The sequence below is a fragment of the Leptodactylus fuscus genome, chromosome 8 (genome assembly GCF_031893055.1).
Source record: "Leptodactylus fuscus isolate aLepFus1 chromosome 8, aLepFus1.hap2, whole genome shotgun sequence".
NCBI classification, from domain to species: Eukaryota; Metazoa; Chordata; class Amphibia; order Anura; family Leptodactylidae; genus Leptodactylus; species Leptodactylus fuscus.
Genome location: NC_134272.1, coordinates 89,095,107 through 89,118,097, shown reverse-complemented (window position 1 = coordinate 89,118,097; position 22,991 = coordinate 89,095,107). Strand labels below are relative to the sequence as shown.

General features: G+C 47.0%; 1 protein-coding gene across 1 annotated transcript in view; it reads right to left on the bottom strand.

Annotated features, from left to right (window-relative positions):
• NHEJ1 (non-homologous end joining factor 1) overlaps nucleotides 1-22,991 on the bottom strand; it is a 59,546-nt gene continuing 36,555 nt past the window's right edge. Inside the window, exons 6-8 of the mRNA XM_075284633.1 lie at nucleotides 2,987-3,089; nucleotides 1,946-2,067; nucleotides 1-304 (exon numbers count right to left, since the gene is read on the bottom strand). Coding sequence (XP_075140734.1) covers nucleotides 212-304; nucleotides 1,946-2,067; nucleotides 2,987-3,089 — 318 coding nt within the window. The 3' untranslated portion in view covers nucleotides 1-211. The remainder of the gene's footprint in view (nucleotides 305-1,945; nucleotides 2,068-2,986; nucleotides 3,090-22,991) is intronic.

Below are 22,991 nucleotides of genomic sequence, written 5' to 3'. Positions count from 1 at the left end.
TATAAAACTCGAATCCACGGTAGACTCCTCGCAGCCGCAGCCAGACACATAGGAACGGGAGTGTGATCTGCATCATCACCACTAGGGGGCCACAGCTTATCAGATGGAAACCTATCATGGTGAATCAATGCCCTGATAGCCAGATAACTGGGGGGAGGGGAGGGGGAGAGCTTCTGTCCTGTGTAGTGTCGCCCCCACCTGCAGAGGTTTCTCATGTGAACAGTCCCTTGGCTTTCCTTTTCTTGGCCTTGGATACTACAATTGAGGGGCGCTGCGTCATAGAGAGGACGTCTTCTGGGGGGGCCTGTGTGAGACAAGATATATACAAGGGGTTAATACACGTCAGAAATTGTACAAAGAAAGGCTTTGTGTTGTGATCTCTGCTTGCTGTCAGTGAATGGGGGTCACATCTACAAGCTGAAAACCTGCACACACCTAATACTTCTCGCAGCTGAGCGTTTGTCACAGTTGTATTCAGTCTACACCTTCCTCTGTGCTACAATGTATCAGTCTGGACTGTCAGAACAGGAAAGAGATTTGTTATGTGTAACCTGCGGCTCAGAACTACAACTACCAGCATGCCCTGAGTGACTCTGTCATCTCCAAGGGTTGTCAAACTACAACTCCCAGCTTGCACAGATAGCCACATGCTAGGAGTAGTAGGTACAAGACTGTTGGGGATGGTCTTAGGCTGGGCATGCTGGGAGTTGTAGTTTTGCAACAGATGAAGAGCCAGAGGTCAGAGGTCACTGCCCTACAAGATTGTCTAGACTGGATACAACTGTATCTAACAATACTGTGCAAGCGGCCATTTTCCCGTGGCCTGTGCGCCTGCGCAGTCTGCTCTGCCCAAGGCCTAGAAGTTACGAGCCTGCGCCGGAAGAAGACATTGAAGATGACGCTGCGGACGAAGGAGGCGGCGGCGCTGGAGACAATTCTCTGGCAGTGGTGGGGACGCCCTCATCACTGCGAGAGAACTCATTTGCATACCGGTAAAAACCGGTATTTCGGCGCGGCGGAGACCATGTCTAGAGGTAAGAGACGAATAGACTTTCTAAAGACTATTCCGACGTCTTATCCACACAAAAAAAGGTTTTAATGGTAGAATCCCTTTAAGGAGGGACCCTGCTTCTATTAACCTGAAACAGCAGCTCCATCTCTGGTGTGACCGGGTATTACAAGGCGGCCTATTCATAACTATTAACCATGTGAGTCAACTGCAAGGTGTGAATACGGCCTTATAGACACGGACACTGTTATATCCCCTGGCTAAGGATTCATGGTGGGTCTGGTCGGGATTTGCGGGGCTCTTGGGTAGCGTCTGGAGGAGTTCACCCCTTGTCTTAGCTCCTGAGCGCAGTGACCTGACTGGTCCAATCCAGCGAGCTCAAGAGGTCACAAGACAGTAGTGGGCACCAGATCAAAGGATCTCCTGGGTCACAATGTCCCCGGTGATCAGCAGAGCAAAAACCTCGCAGCTTCTCCCTCATCTGTGCATTCACCTTCCCTCTGAAACTTTGCAATAGTGCACAGTAACAGTAGTCACCCTGATGACATCATGTGATGACATCATCGGTGGATTACTAGAGGTAATAGATGAGGATGTGCTGCCCCGAGGGCAGGGAGGTGACCAGTCCTCCTCCAAATCACAGACTCACATTAGATCTATTAAATCCAAAGTGTATAAACACCGTCTTGTCTCCAAACTTGGCAGATGATGTTTAGAGGTGATCTGTCACTTTAAATGTTTCCCTTCTTGTAATTGGTTATTCTGCGTATCCTCCATTCACATCCAAAGCTGCATTTAGAATTCTTTTGCGCTCTCATTGCTGGATTCCATTTCTTCCTGCCTGTATATTGCATGCTGTGCTGCAGTGCATTGTTAGAGACGTTGTGTTTGCAGTGCAGACTGATGTATGTCGTGGTCTTGGTGATCTGGACTCACCTGGGAGGGTTTCTGCGTCTGCCCATTGTCCACCTCTTGCTGAGTTGCTGTCGGGTCGCTCACACCACAACCACGGCTGTCACTTGCAGGCGACTGTGCAGACATCGGCAGGGCTCCATCAGCTGATAATACATAATGATAATACACAGTTGGTTCTGGTCTGGTGTATACATGGGGAGGGGTCCGGGGTCTGTATACCAGGGAAATCTCATTCATTGTTATGATGAGGAGGGGTCTGTTCCGGGATCTGTAAATATGGGGGGGGGGGGGGTTAGTCAGGGGACTTTATATGGGGGTCTGGGCTATGGTTTGTATATGGGGAAGATCTGATTTGGTGTCAGTAAGAGAAGAGGAGTCTCGGGTCGGGGTCTATAAAAATGAGGGCGTCTAGTTGGTGAAGTTTTGGGTCTGGTCTGGGATTTGTAAACATGGGGGAGGGGTCTGTATAAAGGACTGGGCCGGAATAAGGAGGGGTCTGGTTTGAGCTCTGTATACATCTTGGACAAGGCTGATGGGGGTCTTATCTATATACTAGGATTTGTATACTGTAGGTTGTGGGCGTGTCCTATATAGACTTCATAAAGGCTGTCACCCAACTTTCCATAGACTCCATTCCATAATAATGCAGCATTACATCCATTCTGAATCTGTGGAAAGCTGGGTTGCTGCCCCTGTGCAGTTTGAACGGGACCTGAATATAAAGAATTCAATCTCTTCTGAGTTTTTAAAAATTCTAATTAGCCATTTCTTCATTATCTGTGCCTGGGAAAGCTGGGTGACACCCCATAAATCCAGAACGGCGGCTCCTGCAGAGGTTGGCACCCAGATTTTCTAGATTCCTGAATGGTAAGCCACCTCGTTTGCAGCCTTATATCTGGTTTCCTTTATAACTTTGAGACTTAGCTGTGCTGGGGCCTAGTAAAGCTGAGTGATGGTCTCCTGTGTCATGGCAGCAATACCGACCATCACCCAGCCTTACAAGAAACTGATATATAACCAGGTAACAGTAGTGGAGACTTTTTGGGTTTAACCCCTTTTTACCTGCAGCCTCTGCCTCCTGCTGCTCTTGAATGGCGATCACGTCACTGTACAACTGCTGCAGCCGCTGACCGAGCCCCGACGCACCGCACGGCTCCGGAATATTCTGAAAGCACATCATAAAGAACTATGAGACCATGAAAATACACAGAAACATGGGAAGGGCACTAGGGGACATTCACAGGCAGTAATAACCACTGAGCCAGGAGAGGAGCAGCAGTGCTGCAGAACTGGTGGAGGTGCTTCAGTGCCGTCAGAAGACAGTACTGGCCACTGAGCCTGAAACTATACCAACAAAAGGCTGCAGTGCTGCGAGAAGACTGTACTAACCACTGAGCCAGTGGAGAAACCTCAATATAGCAGAGACTGTACTAACCACTGAGCCAGTGGAGAAGCCTCAATATAGCAGACTGTACTAACCACTAAGCCAACCGAAGAGCACCACTGCTCCTAGAGGACAATACTAACCACTAAGCCAGTGGAGAAACCTCAATATAGCAGACTGTACTAACCACTAAGCCAACCGAAGAGCACCACTGCTCCTAGAAGATAATACTAACCACTGAGCCAGTAGAGAAGCCTCAATACTGCAGAGCCTGTGCTAACCACCGAGCCAGTGGAGAAGCCTCAATAATGCAGAGACTGTACTAACAACTGAGCCAGCAGATGATCACCACTGCTCCTAGGAGACCATACTAACCACTGAGCCAGTGGAAAAGCCTCAATACTGCAGAGATTGTAATAACCACTGAGCCAGTGGAGAAGCCTCAATACTGCAGAGATTGTAATAACCACTGAGCCAGTGGAGAAGCCTCAATACTGCAGAGATTGTACTAACCACTGAGTCAACAGAGGAGCCCCACTGCTGACAGGAGACTGTACTAACCACTGAGCCAGTGGAGAAGCCTGAATATAGCAGACTGTACTAACCACTGAGTCAGTGGAGGAGTCTTACTGCCGTTTTCCCATTTGCAAAAATGATGTGACAAAGCCAATGTATGTGTCAGGTGCAGAAATCAGCGGCGGAGCTGAGACATTGTTACAGTGTTTTCTACAAGGCTTCTTGAGAATGTATCAGTCTTATATCCAGGGAGAGCGAGATACTGGAACTGGACAAGGCCATGCAGGACCCTGGAATGTCATTAACACTTTGGGTCCCAGAAACATTAGATGGTTCGGCTAAATGTACAGGTTACTAGAGGGGAGCAGAAGAGATGAGCAGCTGCCAAACAATCCCTGGCACCGCTTATCTACAGAAGATTCAGAGGATTTCAACTAAAAGAGCCCATCACGTCCCCCTTAGATTCAGGTCTAGTCCTCGCTGAGGGTCGGGCAAGTCAGTAAACCGGAACAAAGCAAAATGGTGCAAGATTCATAGCAGCCCTTCCTCCTCAGTCACTCACTAGAGTCTAACAGGCCATGGTTGTATTTTTGACGCCTATTACAAATATTCAGAGGGCGCCACCATTGGTGCTGGGCAGAAGTAGCTATTACACCGCACGGCTCCAGGACAGTCCAGGTAGGTAGTGATATAATGCAAGGTCAGCAAAATGTCATATTTCTGGAAGTCCTAGGGAAGACGGGTGCACCCCAATAACCCAGCGCTAGGTTACAACTCGTGCACCCCAACAGGGAACGACAATGAGCACGGGAGAGAACTCTGTGCTTCATCCTGAGGCATGATGGGAGCTTTAAATGGACCTGAGCAGTATTCACAGTGCCATGATAGAGTGGTCGGGTGTAACTGGAGTTGCCCTTTAAGAACCGTGGGCCACTAGTGATGCCTGTGACTGCAGAATGACGATAACGCCGGTCAGATGTCTCCTCTGCTACAAACAAGGACTCAAGGTTGTGCAAAAGACGTAACAAGAGCTGATAAAGCAGACGAGTGGAGGAACCGCGTCTGTACGGACATGGCCTGTACACACAGTGACGTCCACCGTACTGTACTGGGAAGGGAGACGCATGTGGACCTGCCCTTTAAGAGAACATTCCACATCCTAAATAAAACATCAAGTAACATTGTGACTACTGTACACAGGTCATTCCTTCTCCAATCACATCTGGAGCTATAGTCCGAGATCTGCCCCCGGCGTGCAGAAGACAAGGGAAGAGCTAAGACAGGGGAAGAGAAACAGCCCAAATACAGAGCGGAAATTGGCCAAACCAAACATTTCAAGATGGCAGAACCCATTACCATGGATAGAAGAGAGAATAAACAATCTACAAAATAAAAATGGATTAGAATAAAGTGATCGCTTTCACTTTCTGGGTTTAATAAATAAAGAATTGGTGATACATTCCCTTTAAGAGTAAATTAGTCTTCTAACCACCCATGATATGACGACCTGAAGGGTTTGCAGCACATTGCACTGGATACGCCGTATACAATGCATCTGCTGTAGTGTGACAAGTTCCATTTGTTCCCCCTGGTGCCGATAGGTGTTGTATTTACAAGCTGCAATGATAGGACGACCACAGCCGAGACTGCGCGGCAATGACCTGACTCCAGACATTCATTACCCGTCATCCTGCGGTCGCTGACAACCAGTGAGACTACTCGGAGCTGCAGCCTTTGTTGCTGTGTTACATGCACAGTGCCAGATCTTACATCATAAATATCAGGGCACAGCAGAGAACAGCGTCTACCCTTCCATTTCCCACATTAAAGCCGCCGTCTTACACTAATGTGTCCTCTGGGCTACATGAGAGGAGTATTTTGGGCCGTACTCTCCCCCTTCTTCCAGTATCTCTGTGCTCCATTAAAATCCATCTCCGCTCAGGGCTATTTTCACCACTGCGGGTGAGGCACAAGCAGAGATTAACTCCTCCTCTCCTGCAGCGCACAGCAGGGGTAGCGCTTACATCGCCCCATCATAATGGGAGTTGGGATATCATGACAAGCTAGGCAAAGCCAATGTCACCAGCTCAGCTCCTGAGTCACACAGTCACCCAGGCTTCACAGAACTGCATAGCCCCTGCTAGCTCCTCCCCTCTCTTGGCCCCTCCCCTTCTATACTGATCTTGATGCCCGAGAGGGGAAAACCTAGTAAAATATATGATGTAATACATTAACACATGTGGCATCCTGCTGTGGGATATCAATGAAGAGCCGTCTGGTTTTCACCTCTGGGGTTAGAGCGGTTTTTAATCTTTGCATTGCAAAAGGGCTCACAGCAATAACTGACATGCTGCAGGTTCAGAACCCGCAACACTAAACAGGTTGTGCAGCTGACGAGTTATCTGCTGGTGATTCTGCTTACAATCCCGCTGCCAAATTGAGACATATGGTCCTGACTTAAAGAGGACCTTTCACAATCCTCTATTTCCATCCTTTAATAGCCGCTCTTCAACCGATTCTGGTACAGTTGGAATTTTCTCTCTAGCCCGCACCATTCCTGAGCAATCAGTGCAGTAAGTTTTAGTGCCTGATATGTGAACTAGACTCCCTAAGTCCATGTGGGTGGTATAAGCCAGGAGGTTGTGACACGGTCTGTCCCTGATTGGAGCTCTAAGTCACACCCTCTTGCCTGCCCCTCCCCAACACCATCCACTGGACATTAGGGAGTCTAGTTAACATATCAGGCACCAAAAGTAACTGCACTGACTGCTCAGGAATGGTGGGGGCTAGAGAAAAAATTCCAACTGAGCTGGAATCAATGGAGGAGGGGCTATTGAAGGACTAAACGCACCGAGGTTGATGGATTTGGTGAAAGGTCCTCATTAAAGGGGTTTATGACATGATGACTCCAAGGATCAGTCACTGGATTTGATGTGGATTTTGGTGCAGATTCCAGGCTAAAGTCCCCATCAAATCCTGTGACAATCTACATGTCATTCATCAGTCTCTGTCAGTGACTAAGAAGTCTGATTTCCATTCAGGGCAGTGACCCTGCACATCGCTGGTCCTGCTCTCAGCTGATACACTTACATCTAGCCTAGACAATGCTCTGTGAGCCTTGATCTCCCTGCTAGTTTGCTACAATGTATCAGTGTGGAGTCCAGACTCTTTAGCTCACATACAATGGTCTCCACTTCTCAGCTTAGAGCTATGTACAGGAATGTAACCAGGGGTGTCCTCATTCTCTGACAGCAAGCAGAGATCTTACAGATGGTATATTATGATATATTAGATAGTTGTAGAAGTTTAGTAACCTGACCCCTGACCTCCCCTTTCATACAGTGAGCCCTGTAACCTTTCACCTTACCCATTCTGCTGAATCACCCGGCCCCGTCCGCCCCCATGTGGTGCGGTCACCTGTAAGTCTTGTACCCAGGAGCCTCGGACTATAAATCATTGAACAGCTGAACTGCTGACTCCTGGGAAAGCAGAACTGAACCCAATGAACTAGAGACGAGAGAGCCCGGCCCCATTCTCCGCAACACTGCCAGGTTGTCAGACATCATCTTGCTCCATCGATTAGGATTTAGAGAAAAATTCCTTTAACCCGGCATCTATAGGGCAAAATATCAGGAGGACGTCTGTGGGGACCTGCAACTGTAACGAAGCAGGAAGCTCTGACAACTCCGGCTGCAGGAGAGGATATCCCCCTATGGGACAAAGTAACAAAAGCAGCTGACACTGGGGTGCGAGGAATGAGGGCAGCAAAATTGAATTTTTGGACACACATATCCAATACCAGTCCAATGTATCTCAGATACACTTAAAGGGAATGTGTCCACAACTATCGGCCTGCCTTTTATAGTGAACTTAGTGACATGAAAAATAAAATCAATATCTATGTGGAATAAAATGTATTATATCTTGCAATTATTATTTTTTTTACTCTGGCCACTAAGCCTAATAATAGAATGATGTTTGCCAGTTCTGTAAGGGTGTTCTTTGCAGCATTCGCCTCATTTACATCGCAGACAGGTTAACAATAGATAACACCTTTATAGATAACACCACTGAGCCATCATTACATCACTACTGACAATAGATGATGTCACAACTTAGCTCCTCCCCCTCCCTGCACAGAACAAGTCTAGATACCGTTCCCATAGAGCTGAATGAGTCGGCTCCTAACAAGTTAAAGAAGCCCTGCGGCATTATGACGTGACCGTGTTACCTGCTTAGACAGAGGTGCGGTCATTGCTCCCAAATGTGATCACAATTCTGGGTAGTGCAGTTCCTCTGTTATTCCTCCTGAACTTATATGGGTAAACTGTCAACGGGGCGTTACCATTCCCAATGTCCAAGGCGTGTGGCAATAGTGTCACTGGCAATAGTGATTGGACAATGTGCAAAGACACGCCCCCAAGTGGTAACACCTAAGTGTCCATATATCCATACATTTCTAGGAGGAATAACAGAGGGACAGGGCAACACAAAGTTATAAGAATTGATATTTTATGAGGAAAACAATTATTTAGCGTTAATGTGACTGAGTTGTAATACCACACCTAACCTGTGGACAAGTGTGGCGCTGTTTTTGGAAGAAAGCAGCTAGGTTTTTCCAGTTCTGTCCATATCATCTTTATATGAGCAGTCAGATTATTAGTGAATATGGCCAGTAGAGGGCACTATGAGCAATAACTGCAGTCTACAGTGGGCAATTTGGGGAAGAATACATGATTTTGGTTACCTTCTGCCTTGATCGCACCTTTATATGACGCTTCATTTTAGGAAATACGAGAAGTTTCAATAAAATATCAATTTTGGAGCATCTGTAGTTCTGTACTTCTGTTATTCCTCCTGGAAATGAGTCTTATTGTCAAGGGGGATGTCCCTCTGCTCTGTGTTATCATTGCTGACACATGTTGGTGAGGCCTAGTTGTCGACCAGTTCATACTCTTCCAGGAGGAATAGCAGAGGAATGACACAACGCAGAGTCTAAGACTTCTAGATTCATCCCCTCTCATCTAATAGGGTTTTGACTTTGGCTCTAAGTGATGTCAATGACCGAAGTGAAGAGACCGAAGGGCCAAATATGCGTCTGCTCCATAATAAGGCAGTCATTAATCTTAATATAACAGGACAATCGGCTACGACTCGCCACATTCACACTATGCATCATTTATAGGGCGCTGACAGTATAGATTCATCACAACGGAGGAACCGCCGATCCCTGTAGTCACCGCGTCAGGATTAATAATAGTGGGACTACAGCAAACAGGCTGCGGGGTCTGCTCGCCTCAATGTGACTGCTGCCATATACCCCATACTGATCTCTATACGTCACCTCTATATGTGACAATACATTGCTACTATAGAGTATACAGAAATATTCTAATATACTGTCTATAGCAATTTCTCATGGAAGTTATATCCTGTATTATACTCCAGAGCTGCGCTCACTATTCTGCTGGTGCAGTCACTGTGTACATACATTACATTACTTATCCTGTATTATACTCCAGAGCTGCGCTCACTATTCTGCTGGTGCAGTCACTGTGTACATACATTACATTACTTATCCTGTATTATACTCCAGAGCTGCGCTCACTATTCTGCTGGTACAGTCACTGTGTACATACATTACATTACTTATCCTGTATTATACTCCAGAGCTGCGCTCACTATTCAGCTGGTGCAGTCACTGTGTACATACATTACATATCCTGTATTATACTCCAGAGCTGCGCTCACTATTCTGCAGGTACAGTCACTGTGTACATACATTACATTACTTATCCTGTATTATACTCCAGAGCTGCGCTCACTATTCTGCTGGTGCGGTCACTGTGTACATACATTACATTACTTATCCTGTATTATACCCCAGAGCTGCGCTCACTATTCTGCTGGTGCAGTCACTGTGTACATACATTACATTACTTATCCTGTATTATACTCCAGAGCTGCGCTCACTATTCTGCTGGTACAGTCACGGTGTACATACATTACATTACTTATCCTGTATTATACTCCAGAGCTGCGCTCACTATTCTGCTGGTACAGTCACTGTGTACATACATTACATTACTTATCCTGTATTATACTCCAGAGCTGCGCTCACTATTCTGCTGGTGCAGTCACTGTGTACATACATTACATTACTTATCCTGTATTATACTCCAGAGCTGCGCTCACTATTCTCCTGGTGCAGTCACTGTGTACATACATTACATTACTTATCCTGTATTATACTCCAGAGCTGCGCTCACTATTCTCCTGGTACAGTCACTGTGTACATACATTACATTACTTATCCTGTATTATACTCCAGAGCTGCGCTCACTATTCTGCTGGTACAGTCACTGTGTACATACATTACATTACTTATCCTGTATTATACTCCAGAGCTGCGCTCACTATTCTCCTGGTGCAGTCACTGTGTACATACATTACATTACTTATCCTGTATTATACTCCAGAGCTGCGCTCACTATTCTGCTGGTACAGTCACTGTGTACATACATTACATTACTTATCCTGTACTTGACAGATTGTTAGGAGCAGACAGCAGACTTGTGAATACAGCTCTGGATGTGACTACAGTAGAGAGCTGTTGTGATTATTTTGCTGGTTTCTGTTATTTCTGGGTGTCACTTCCAGCTCAGTCTTCGTTTCTGTGATTTCTATAAATACGCGCCCCCCTGGGTCTATAACCGGACGGACTCCGCATTCACCGACCCCACAAATCTAAAAATATTCTCCCAAATTTATATTTATCCGAAACAAGAAAACAAATTGCTTAGACCAGGCTTTACCCCCCGTCATGTGGCGCAGCGTTCCCGCCATCAGACTGCAGCCTCCTGTTTGAAGTGGCCAGTGGGCTGACAAGGCTCGAGACACCGATGGCCGGCAGACGTCTTCTGGTGGGCCGGGGGCCTTCTGGGCACATCTGTCTCTTCACCACAGATAAAGATCTGCCCATCAACTTCTACCCAACCAAAAACTGGCAAGAACTTCAGGGTCTTACTGCTGGGAATGGGCGGGAATATTTATCTGTGCCCACCAGCAGGACGGGAGGGGCGGCCATTGGTGACCGGGGCTCCAGGATGGGTCTAGTGACCTCCAACTCCAAAATAATTCAGAATGCAGCTTTGGATGTGATTGGAGTAAAAGATGTAACTCAAGATGTTATGGATATTCAACGAAGGGGTTCCAAAACTAATTTGAATTCTGAATGCAGCTTTGAGTGTGACTAGAGTAACAATATAACCTATAGAATATATTACTGTATACTAAGGCAGATTTGCAATGGGGTCATCCTTGTAACCTGCCCAATGGAATTCTGAATGCAGCTCTGGATGTGACTGAAGCATTTGATCTAAATCAATAGGGAAACTGTAAAGGCAGCCATATTGTTTGCCACCCAGCTTTCCCAGAACCGAACTAGTTCATAGTATTGTTAATAAATTGACTGGAGAGAAGTCTTTGGATTCCAACTGTTGGCCAACAGAATTCTGACTGCAGCTTTGGATGTGACTGCAGCATTGGATGTAACACAAACGGTAAGGTCACCCATATTGTTTTTCATCCAGCTTTCCCAAAAACGAACGTTATACTAAAGTATAACGAACCAATTCATGTTAACGAAGAGAGGAAAGTCTTGGCATTCCAGGCTTCAGTCAGCTGAGTTCTGATTGCAGCTCTGAAGGTGACTGGAGTAAACCATAGAATTTATAGCGTATAGGGTTTATTACTGTACAGTTAGGCAGATTGGCAATCGAGTTGTCATTGTAATCCGTCCAATGGGCGACTGCAAGAATTAGCCAATGGAATTCTGAACGCAGCTCTGGATGTGACTGGAGCAGGATGTATCTCATGATAAGATTTGATGGGATTGATAGGTGAAGTGTCTGTGATGTGTGCTCCGGCCTGTCTCATTGTACTTTGCCACTTGTCATTGTACACATGTATTTCGGGGACTGCAGGGACGCCATGGCCGCGCTCCGCTCTCCCCCATACGCTCCATCACAAGCTCGCCTTTCTTCCTGGAGGGTGTCATTCCTGGCAGGCTCTACGGCAGCAAGCAGCGATGAAGGAATCTTTCAGTGCCTACATGTTTATCTTCCTTCGGGGAGTGACTAGGTTCGGCTGGCCCCGGCTGCAGCCCGTAGCATGCCATATATGATGTGTGCCAGGGGGCACCGTCACTGACACTCACAGGCCTGGCCATCGGCCACACATTCCGTATTCTGCCGACCCCTCGACAGTGGGGAAGTGACGGCCGAGCGCTGGAAGTGTTCGCCTCGTATGGGAAGTGAGGGCTTACTAATCTAGAGCCTCCACTTCCTAAAGTAACTGGATCCTAAACCCGGTAATATCCAGTAATCCCGATCACAGCTCCTGGGCGAGCCGTAAATCTCCTAATCCAGAGCATTAGCAGGTGAAATCCCCGCACCGTGAAGACGTCTGCAAACTTTCTAATATACTCTCTGCATCCATCCCACCATCTCTGCTGCATGGCAGGGAATAGAAACATTAAGGTTTAGGTCTATGGGCTTAAAACCCATCCTGATCTCATACTGGTGCAGGGCTCGTTACAGTGTATCAGTATCTTTTACAATACCGCACAACATTTAAATGGAGTCCATCAGCAGAACGCAGCCCTGCAGACAGATAAGTTAGGGTTGCCCGAATTAAATGGTGTGTGCCCGTTGTGAATCGGTGACTCCATTCTCAAGACCATGAATGGGGTCAATGGGGCTGCTGTATACCTAGCCTCTCTCAGAAGTCCGCTGTTGTGACACTACAACTCCCAGCATGCTCCATTTACTTCTATGAGAGTTGTAGCGTCACAATAGCTGAAGGTTCCTGACCCCGGTCTTAGTCTCGATGGGCAGATTTGCTCCTTGCAGATGACCTTAGCACCATCTTGGTGTCACTTTAGGAAAAGGAAGGAACCTGACAAGTAAGGTGGAACTTGTCAGAGGGGCTGAATACACAGAGGGGTGCGGGGGCTGTTTGTGGCCCAGGGGCCCAGAGGTTTATTGCCAGCAATCAGATCTTACTAAGTAGGTCAGAGGCGCAGAAGAATAGAGAGCACCTTCTTAGGTAGCCGGAGGCCGTGAACCCCTCATCACAACGGGGGGATTGAAAGTCTTCACCTTAAAATATGCCGCTTCCTGCACGAGCAGAACATGTACGTTTCAGGCTCCAGATCTCAGCTGACTGTGGCTTGGCACGGCCCGGACCTGCTCTCTATGGTCAGGGCTGACATGAAACATCTGGGAGACACAGTGAAGGAAGCGAGCGGGGACCCCGACCCAATCAGACAGCGGCAGCACGGCACCCTGTCACAGAGGTGCCACCGCAATAAGCAGGAGGGGAGGGGGGCAGACAAATATTTACACTGCTGTATCACAAGTCTGTATTATGTTCAATAAACAGGATAGTGTCTTATTCGCGCTCTTCGAGGCTGGATTTCAGTTTATTTGGATTTGTTATAAAATAAATGTACATAAATAGACGCGACGGCCGCCGATCCAAGGGGATGTATCCCGGGTCATTGCTAGCACATCACAGGCATGGCAGAGGGGGTGGGGTGTAGGGATCCCAAAAAGAATATTCTGCAAAAATGGAGTGGTTTTGTTCCAAAATTCCAGGAATGCTACATGTAGCAACATATCGGTGCAGCAGAGCCGAGTCTGTCACTAAACATTGCTATATACGTAGGATTTCAGGGACATCGAACTGCAGGATATCCTGGTCCAAAAAGAAACGGTTCAGTGACAAATTCATCTCAGCTGTATCTCTATAGATGTAGCAGGGGTGCATGAAACAAATTCAGCTCTGCTATATCTCAGGATCTTCTGGGGATTTTGCAGTTCTAGAAAACCTTGCATACAAATCTTCTGGCCTACTCACAGCTGATGGCTTGTTACAATGTGACAGTGCAAGTAAATCTCTCGTTCCCTGTTATCAGCCACTTTGGTTGTAACACTGCTGCACATTTATAAGCTGCCAATTTCAGCATCCCCGGCCCTTTAAATAGTTCAGGGGGACCCTCGTCCTGCTCAGGCTCAGTCCCTGTGATTGCATTATAGCATGTTCTAGAATATTATATGTTATTTTTGGCACTTGAGGATTTTAACATCATATTAACAGATCAGACCCATGGAAATTTCACACGTTTAACTAAGTGTCAAACACTCATAAACTGCAGCCGGGGGCGCGGGAATAGTCCCCAGGCGAGGAGAGCCCTATAGAAGTGGATGGAGCAATATAGTGTGTGCAAGGCAGGCTAGGGGTGGGAAGACGTGGCGCACGTAACCACTGAGCATGCCGACTGACCCACTGACACTACTGGGCATAGAACTAGAAGGCGGATTTACACATAGCTTGTCCCCTGCCCAGTAGGGGGAGCTGTATTCAAGAAGCTCTTTAGCTCCCCCAAGTGGTGGCCACACGTAAAGGGTTTGCATACGCCTGCAACCATTTTTTCATTTTATGCAGCTAAAAATTTTTTAAAAAAGTATTTTATATAGCGCTGATGAACTATCCGCCATGTTACAGCTCCTGTACAGCTCCGTGTGCTGCAGACTTTGTAGTATGAGCCTGCAGTCGTGTTAACTCTTTGTCATCTGCCGCCTCTTCTACTGATTTTATGTCGTCATGAAGACAAAGGAGATGGAGGGAAAAAAAACTTCTGCAGAATCTGACCGCACTCAGGACTGCCAGTAACCAGGGACACACAAAGTTATCATTTCTGCCTTTTCTAAAAGACATTTAGAGCAGTGATATAATAAGTAGACCTATACAATGATTATCTGCAGAATTATAAAACTTCCCCCAACTTACACAGCCTGCCTTTACTATCTGTGAGTGCTGTGTGCAGAATCTTCAGAGTATTACTATGATAAGCAGCTTCACACCGCTCCCTCATATTGCCGTTTATACTATCTGTGAGTGCTGTGTGCTGAATCTTCAGTGTATTACTATGAGAAGAAGCTTCATACTGCTCCCCTAACCTAACAATGCATGTCTATACTATCTGAAAAAGTTGTATGCAGAATCTTCAGTGTATTACTATGATGAGCAGCTTTACACTGTTCCCCCAGACTGACAGTGCCTGTCTATACTATCTGTGAATGCTGTATGCAGAATCTTCAGTGTATAACTATGAGAAGAAGCTTCATACTGCTCCCCTAACCTAACAATGCATGTCTATACTATCTGGGAATGCTGTATGCAGAATGTTCAGTGTATAACTATGAGAAGAAGCTTCATACTGCTCCCCTAACCTAACAATGCATATCTATACTATCTGGGAATGCTGTATGCAGAATGTTCAGTGTATAACTATGAGAAGAAGCTTCATACTGCTCCCCTAACCTAACAATGCATATCTATACTATCTGGGAATGCTGTATGCAGAATTTTCAGTGTATTACTTTGATAAGCAGCTTCACACTGCTCCCCCAGACTGACAGTGCCTGTCAATACTGTGAGTGCTGTGTGCACTGCAGAAAAACCCATTTAATAGTGATCTAGGCTGCAGTGTATAGGTTAAAGAAGCACAGAATTTCAGATCTTTCTCTACCCTGACCAGGGGTGTAGCTATAGGGGGGTGCAAAGGAGCAGTTACTCCTGAGCCCTGGACCCTTAGGGGTCCCAAAATTCCATCTGCCACATAAAATATACAACTATATATATTTACATAGTAGATGAGGTTGGATAAAGACATGAGTCCATCAAGTCCAATTCTAAATGGTACAAGGTAGGTTGGCGCTTATCACAGATTTTACACTGGGACCTATGACTCTAAATTTTGTAGATTTTGCACCCCACACATCAGAAGATATACCCAGTATTTCCTCGTAATTGCAATCATTTATTGTCATTTTGCACTTGGAGTGACACAGTTAAACGTCTCCTGAAAGAAATTGTAACCCCGTTCGGTAGCGGCTGCAGAGGAAATCTAATTATTGCGTTTCTGTGTTCTCGGGTGCCATTATCAGGAGCAGGCCCGCGCACACATCACCTCTGCGGCTTTATGAGGGGAGATGAAGGGCTTTCAGGGGTCTGGCCCCAGCTTTCTCCGAGCTCCTGGTCTGGCTGCTGCTGGGGACAGAGCCCCGCCGTTTTATTGAGAAACCTGACTCTCAGGTTCGGAGTCCATAGGGACCTACCGTCGAAATCCGACTGAGAGCAGGCCCTGTTGTAAGAAGGGGGACTTTTCACAAATTTTTTTTTTCCGTCCTTTAAAACTAAAAATACCCACGCACGCACAAACAGAAAAACAAACATAATAAAAGGTGAGACACTCCCCTGTATTCATGCAAAAATAACTCTGGTTAGCCGTGAGGTGAAAGCGCCTGCCTGTCAGACCGGCCGTCCAGACCCCTTATTACCCTCAGCCCAGAGAGCAGCTGGAAAGGGACAGATAAGGAAGCAGAGAGGGGAGTGCGGGCGCCTGGCGAAGCTCGGGATTAAGAGGAGGGGGTGCAGACCAAAACTTCCCAAAAAAAAAAGGAATTGCAACGTCCTAGAATGTCCCATATCGGGTCATAGACCTGAACAGAACAACTGATAGCAGGGATCTGCAGGAAGGAGGGGGGGCAACTGGCCCTTTGATGCCCCAGGCTCCGTGTCACTTGAAGTGGGATTGGGATGTTTGGGCTGGAGAATGGCCAATCAGGGATCAGCATTCCAAGTGCGGAGAAGTATGGGAGACGGGAGTCACCGCAATACAGGTAGCAGAGGGAGCGAGAAGGGGGAGGGGGGGGGGGTCGCAGCCAAAACCCCTGTCAGGGAAGTGATAGGTTTAGCGCAGCGGAAACAATGCCAGCTACTGTATATTTTACGAGGTAAGGAGCACAGGACAGGAAGGGGAATGGAGACAGTACGAGGAGCAGTCTGCGTGCAAGCCACCAAAAAGAGGGGCATTGACTAGCCCCAGTGCCACAAAGCCTCGTATATAAAGTGTTCACATACACAAGTCCTGTGTCCGGCGGGTGACACCAGAATACAAGAGACCATTGCTACGCCGGGTCACCAGATTATAGAATGATAGTGAGTATCAATGCCCCATTCAGGGAGCCGCAGCAAGGTCAGAATATCGGGTGCACTGCCGGAGCGCAGTACATAGAGTCTGCAAACCTGAAGATGTAGCAGAGGTGGATCTGTCCTTGGCCTTTATGTCATCGTGTCCTATAGAATGGCATTATAGCTGTGCACAGACTAGTTACCTGCAGTCCTATGGAAGGCCAGATATGGGGAGGTATATATATATATGTATGTATATATATATACTGCAAAATCCCTTTCATCTGCCCTTTGACACAGCACTGAGAAATGTCTCTAATACTTGTGTACAAGAGAATCGGAGGGAAAACAATAAGGAAATGAAAAATACTCCAAAAACACTCGAAATCTTATGGAGCTTTACTTAAAGAGCATCTACCTTCTTCCCCAAGTATATTCAGCTGTCAACACCACATTACAGGCATAGACATCATACCCCTGTTATATATACCAAATAACAGGGTACACGCAGATGAGTGCACTGGAGGCGGAGCTTCAGGCTTCAGAAGACTGCACTTGCCACTCAGACCCGTCATTTCCTGCCTGAACCAGCCCATAAGAGGTGATACTAACCATAAAGGCCCCGCCCCCTGTGCACTAACTGCCTCATTTGCATAAGAATTCAAAGTTCGGTTTCCTCCAAATCTACAAAAGAAATAACATAACAGGGGAGCGATGTACAGTATATAATGTCATGTGGTGGTGACAGCGGAATATACGAAGTGGAGGTGGGAGGCTCCTATTAATGCATTGTCTCTGTACCGTGACATCACTGTGTGTATTATCTCTGTACCGTGACATCACTGTGTGTATTATCTCTGTACTGTGACATCACTGTGTGTATTATCCCTGTACTGTGACATCACTGTGTGTATTATCTCTGTACTGTGACATCACTGTGTGTATTATCTCTGTACTGTGACATCACTGTGTGTATTATCTCTGTACTGTGACATCACTGTGTGTATTATCTCTGTACTGTGACATCACTGTGTGTATTATCCTGTACTGTGACATCACTGTGTGTATTATCCTTGTACTGTGACATCACTGTGTGTATTATCCCTGTACTGTGACATCACTGTGTGTATTATCTCTGTACTGTGACATCACTGTGTGTATTATCCCTGTACTGTGACATCACTGTGTACTATTAGATTGTGGATATAGGACGCGCCATATTCCGTGCACCAGGTGGGTTATTATATTACAGGTATTATAGATTATAGGCATGCTACACTTGGGGTCCGGAGCTCTTCTCCTCACAGACTGACCTGAGACGTCTCAGACATGACAGCACATATTAGATATAAAGCCTTGTGCCCGCGCTCAATGTCAATCAGGTGCTGCAAAAGCCACAGAAATATAATAGATGATACAATGAAGTGTTGGGCCCCAGGAATAAAGTAATCCATTCAGATTCGGGGTGGGAGTGGATGTTATTCAGGGACAGACAGCAAAATGAACAGGGAGGGAAATCTCGGTTATGAAAATAGACACATCTTGGTGAATATAATAACTTTATCCAAATATATTCAAGGTCATCGAGTCGGCGCTGAAGGAAACGTTTTCACCCAGCTGTATAAATAGAATGAAGTCATCTCGAGAATTATCAGAAAAAGGAACGAAGCAGATCCCTGTACACGAGCCGCAAACCCCCCATGTCCTCAGATAGGGGGAGATAACGGACTGCCCATCACAGGGCTGCTCTCTGAAATACTCTGTGCTGCCGCCATACCCCCCATTCCTTCCACATCTCCAGTCTCTCCTCCCATCATGACATGCTGCCCTGTCCTCACTCACATCATTATCTCTAGATACTCTTCTTCTGAAACACTCTGTGCTGCTGTGAATCTTCACCTTGTTCACTGGTAACTCTAATACCCCCCCTCAAATCATGACGCTGTCACTATCCCCTGCAGCCCTGGCCTCACTAGTATCATCACATGAGCAGATCGGTCATTGCCATTGGTCAACCAATGTGCGGGGACATCAGGCCTCATTCTGCTGCGTACTGCAGCGAGGACAACAACCCCCAGCGGGCGTACGGAGCGCGGAGCAGTCGTATAAACACAACACCCTAAACAAGCAGCGCCGGCTGTCAAGCACATTGGAATATAATTATAAAGCCATATTAATTACCGGTGATACTCTGCCACCCCAATTTGTCCGGGCACACCCTAAATAGATACAACGAAGCATAGAAAGCAAATAACACATAACGTGTGACTATGTAACAACCCCGCTCCTGTATCGCTGGGCGACAACTGTGGGAGCTGAAATTGTGGCCACTTTGGTTGTCATCAGAATTTAGAGGGGTTTTACAGTGATAAAACATTCCCAAGCCAAAGGAGTAAGGGTCTGATCAGCCAGGGGTCTGGGGGTCAGACTCTGGCCAATCTTTCATTGAGGGGTCGTCAAACATTTAGCCTGTGAAACCCCTTTAATGGAGCAGTAGACGCATTTGTGCAACCATCCCAATCACATGGAGGGGAAAAAGAGCAGCAGACACACAGGCAGAGAGGCTGCTGCAGCTAATAGTAAGTTTTCTATATTATCTGAAGTGGTTTATTCACATTAGTACTATTAAGGACTGCTGTATAACGTCCTCTATGCTGCCACTGAGAACACTACGGAGCACAATCTCCTGTTTTACCATACGACAGACATCATGGCAGCCAATCCCTAAGAATTAGATATAGAGCCTGCAGAGGGGAAAACTGCAAAAATACAAGTCATGTAATGGCCAGAAATAGTGTTACTGCTCATGTGCACGCGCCGCAGCTTTTCCTGAAAGCACAGATGTATTTTACATAAAGCTGTATGATTGTGCTCAATGTCAGTAAGGTGCTGAAGAGGACACAAAGTTATCACTTACAATAATATTAACTTTGTCCTTAAAGGGAGTGTCACCAGAATGCAGGATATCAACCCAGATAGATAGGTTAGGGTTCCCTGAATCAAACACTGTTTTCCCCTTGTAAATCAGTGTAAATGCACTCTTTGGAGCAATAAGGGCATGGGCACTTACCTTAGCAGCAATGTTAGTGCCCATGTTGCTCCAAAGAGCTAATTTTCATATTGACAGAAACAGCGATATCTTGGCAATGGAGGCAGCCGTTCACCAGCAGGATATGCTTCATATGATCCAGGTAACACTAACCTATCTATCTGCAGGGCTGGGGTGATATGCTGGTTCAGGTGACACTAACCTATCTATCTGCAGGGCTGGGGTGATATGCTGGGTCTGGTGACAGTAACCTATCTATCTGCAGGGCTGGGGTGATATGCTGGGTCTGGTGACAGTAACCTATCTATCTGCAGGGCTGGGGTGATATGCTGGGTCTGGTGACAGTAACCTATCTATCTGCAGGGCTGGGGTGATATGCTGGGTCTGGTGACAGTAACCTATCTATCTGCAGGGCTGGGGTGATATGCTGGTTCTGGTGACAGTAACCTATCTATCTGCAGGACTGGGGTGATATGCTGGTTCTGGTGACACTAACCTATCTATCTGCAGGGCTGGGGTGATATGCTGGTTCTGGTGACAGTAACCTATCTATCTGCAGGGCTGGGGTGATATGCTGGTTCAGGTGACACTAACCTATCTATCTGCAGGGCTGGGGTGATATGCTGGGTCTGGTGACAGTAACCTATCTATCTGCAGGGCTGGGGTGATATGCTGGGTCTGGTGACAGTAACCTATCTATCTGCAGGGCTGGGGTGATATGCTGGGTCTGGTGACAGTAACCTATCTATCTGCAGGGCTGGGGTGATATGCTGGGTCTGGTGACAGTAACCTATCTATCTGCAGGGCTGGGGTGATATGCTGGGTCTGGTGACAGTAACCTATCTATCTGCAGGGCTGGGGTGATATGCTGGTTCTGGTGACAGTAACCTATCTATCTGCAGGGCTGGGGTGATATGCTGGTTCAGGTGACAGTAACCTATCTATCTGCAGGACTGGGGTGATATGCTGGTTCCGGTGACAGTAACCTATCTATCTGCAGGGCTGGGGTGATATGCTGGTTCCGGTGACAGTAACCTATCTATCTGCAGGGCTGGGGTGATATGCTGGTTCTGGTGACAGTAACCTATCTATCTGCAGGGCTGGGGTGATATGCTGGTTCTGGTGACAGTAACCTATCTATCTGCAGGGCTGGGGTGATATGCTGGTTCTGGTGACAGTAACCTATCTATCTGCAGGGCTGGGGTGATATGCTGGTTCTGGTGACAGTAACCTATCTATCTGCAGGGCTGGGGTGATATGCTGGTTCTGGTGACAGTAACCTATCTATCTGCAGGGCTGGGGTGATATACTGGTTCTGGTGACAGTAACCTATCTATCTGCAGGGCTGGAGTGATATGCTGGTGACAGTAACCTATCTATCTGCAGGGCTGGGGTGATATGCTGGTGACAGTAACCTATCTATCTGCAGGGCTGGGGTGATATGCTGGTTCTGGTGACAGTAACCTATCTATCTGCAGGGCTGGGGTGATATACTGGTTCTGGTGACAGTAACCTATCTATCTGCAGGGCTGGAGTGATATGCTGGTGACAGTAACCTATCTATCTGCAGGGCTGGGGTGATATGCTGGTGACAGTAACCTATCTATCTGCAGGGCTGGAGTGATATGCTGGTGACAGTAACCTATCTATCTGCAGGGCTATAGCGATATGCTGGTTCTGGTGACAGTAACCTATCTATCTGCAGGGCTGGGGTGATATGCTGGGTCTGGTGACACTAACCTATCTATCTGCAGGACTGGGGTGATATGCTGGGGTCTATAGACTGTATCCTATCTATCTGCAGGACTGGGGTGATATGCTGGTTCTGGTGACAGTAACCTATCTATCTGCAGGACTGGGGTGATATGCTGGGGTCTATAGACTGTATCCTATCTATCTGCAGGGCTGGGGTGATACGCTGGATCTGGTGACACTAACCTATCTATCTGCAGGACTGGGGTGATATGCTAGTTCTGGTGACAGTAACCTATCTATCTGCAGGGCTGGGGTGATATGCTGGGTCTGGTGACAGTAACCTATCTATCTGCAGGGCTGGGGTGATATGCTGGTTCTGGTGACACTAACCTATCTATCTGCAGGACTGGGGTGATATGCTGGGTCTGATGACAGTAACCTATCTATCTGCAGGGCTGGGGTGATATGCCGGGTCTGATGACAGTAACCTATCTATCTGCAGGACTGGGGTGATATGCTGGGTCTGGTGACAGTAACCTATCTATCTGCAGGACTGGGGTGATATGCTGGTCCTGGTGACAGTAACCTATCTATCTGCAGGGCTGGGGTGATATGCTGGTACTGGTGACAGTAACCTATCTATCTGCAGGGCTGGGGTGATATGCTGGTTCTGGTGACAGTAACCTATCTATCTGCAGGGCTGGGGTGATATGCTGGTTCTGGTGACAGTAACCTATCTATCTGCAGGGCTGGGGTGATATGCTGGATCTGGTGACAGTAACCTATCTATCTGCAGGGCTGGGGTGATATGCCGGGTCTGATGACAGTAACCTATCTATCTGCAGGACTGGGGTGATATGCTGGGTCTGGTGACAGTAACCTATCTATCTGCAGGACTGGGGTGATATGCTGGTCCTGGTGACAGTAACCTATCTATCTGCAGGGCTGGGGTGATATGCTGGTACTGGTGACAGTAACCTATCTATCTGCAGGGCTGGGATAATGGATGTTTTTTTGGCACTGTCTTTAATAACAATGTAATCCATTCTATCCTATCAGGCAGTGAATATTCTTATTATTTAGCAGTAACCGCAGTAAGTTCTCGGTCTCTCTGTTAGTCCCGGCTTGTAGCATTATTGTAGATAAATTCACATTTTGCATCAGATACAATCTTTCTCCACGGCCGTGTTCCCTGAGCCCTGCTGCAATGTGTGACTGCTCTTATATGAATTCCCTTCTTCTCTCTGACACTGTCTACTGAGTACTGACACTGTGTGTGTTGCCCTTTAATGTGTAGTAGCGCAGACAGGAGGACGGATCAGTCCCGGGGGAGTCTACACCAGCAGCCTGGAAGGTGAAAGGTGGCCGGGCTGTCACCAGTG